Here is a 1,662-nt window from a genome sequence, read left to right as displayed (position 1 = left end):
AAATCAGAAAAAGATGCACCTTCCTCAAAACACTTGTGTACCCCCAATCAGGAAAGTCCCTTCATAAACAGGCGACCTTACTCCATCTACATGAATGGTGTCTCTTTTTCTTTTTTTTAACGACCAAGCCTCAATTATAGGTAGACCAGGAAATGCTGTCTCTTAAACAGTGTGTAACCTGCATAGCTGTATCCAGCGACCCTAACAACCCTGAAGCTCCACCCCACTCCCAGACCACCTTCCCAGCACTCACCGGGAGTGCCATTGCTGTTGGCACTGGGGAGCCCCGGAAGAGGGGGTGGCGCTGGAACTGCAGCTGTAGCGGCCAAGGGTGGCCCCTCTGGGGTGGAGGTGTCCTTTGGCCCAGCAAGGGGGGGGTCATCCAGGGCAGAGATGGCCGAGGAGATGCTCTCCTGCAGGTCTCGGTTCTTGGCCACAGAGTCTTCCTCATCCGAGGAGAAGGAAGGCAGCGTCTCAAGGTTCCGCTTCAGCTCCTCATCTAGCCGCTTGCAGGGTGAAGGGCAGCCCAGCCCAAGTCCCTCACTCTCCGCAGCCTCCAGGGCGCCCCCAAGCCCAAAGGCTCCTGAAGGTGGGGGGTGTGGCACAGCGGGGGTGGCAGGGGGCTGGGGCTGCAGGCCTCGGGCTGGCACAGAGGGTGGCACACTCTTGGGAGGGCTGAGCGGAGGCGTCAGGCCCGCCTGATAGAGTGGTGGGTGGCGCTTGCCTGACTTGAGGAAGTCCAAGAAGGAGGCCATGAAACCTGACTTCATCTCCGGCTGTTTCTCCTCCACCTCCTTGATCTTGGCCTCAATCTTCTCCCGCGTCAGGCTGGAGTCCAGGCTGTTGTGGTCAGTGCCTGATATGGCATCACCCGATGAGGCTCCCAGACCCTCGCCGGCCTTGGGCACAGACAGCTTGATCTAGACATGGGAGTGGCGGGCCGTGAGGGCCCAGGAGTCTGCGCCCCCAGTCCCATCCTCCCTCAGCCACAGAAGTCCAAATTTACAGGTGCTGAACCTGTGAATTTATTTATCTAATTTTTTTGAGACAGAGTCTTGCTCTGTCACCCAAGTTGGAGTGCAATGTCGCGATCTCAGCTCACTGCAACCTCTGCATCTGGGTTCAAGAGATTCTCCTGCCTCAGACTCCCAAATAGTTGGGATTATAGGCATGCACCACCATGCCTGGATAATTTTGTATTTTTAATAGAGACAGGGTTTCACCATGTTGGCCAGGCTGGTCTTGAACTCCTGACCTCAGGTGATCTACCCACCTCAGCCTCCCAAAGTGCTGGGATTACAGGCAAGAGCCACTGCGTCTGGCCCAGACTGTAAATTTCTAGAATTCAAACCTGCAGACTTCTTCTCTTACATACTAGAAGGATAAGACTGGAGTTTCTCCCTCAAAAGACCCAGAACTTAGACTCACTGAGCTCTTCGCTTCCAGCCCACTTCATGACCAGGAACGTAGAACCCCTGAATCCCCGAATTTTGAGATATGGAAGTGAAAAGCAGGCAGCCTAGGTGAGGTAGCTTGTGCTCATAATCCCAGCATTCTGGGAGGCCAAGGCGGGCGGATCACTTGAGGTCAGCGTTTGAGACCAGCCTGATCAATGTAGTAAAACCTCATCTCTGCTAAAAATACAAAAAAAAAAAAAAAAAA

General features: G+C 54.1%; 1 protein-coding gene across 1 annotated transcript in view; it reads right to left on the bottom strand.

Moving 5' to 3' along the window:
• The window catches only part of PRR12 (proline rich 12), a 38,161-nt gene that overhangs the window by 29,044 nt on the left and 7,455 nt on the right, over window positions 1-1,662 (bottom strand). Inside the window, exon 5 of the mRNA XM_017521056.2 lies at window positions 254-920. Coding sequence (XP_017376545.1) covers window positions 254-920 — 667 coding nt within the window. The remainder of the gene's footprint in view (window positions 1-253; window positions 921-1,662) is intronic.

This window comes from Cebus imitator, unplaced genomic scaffold, assembly GCF_001604975.1.
Source record: "Cebus imitator isolate Cc_AM_T3 unplaced genomic scaffold, Cebus_imitator-1.0 Scaffold948, whole genome shotgun sequence".
In the NCBI taxonomy this organism is placed as follows: Eukaryota; Metazoa; Chordata; class Mammalia; order Primates; family Cebidae; genus Cebus; species Cebus imitator.
Note: the sequence above shows the minus strand (reverse complement) of the source record. Positions and strands in the feature narration are given on the sequence as shown.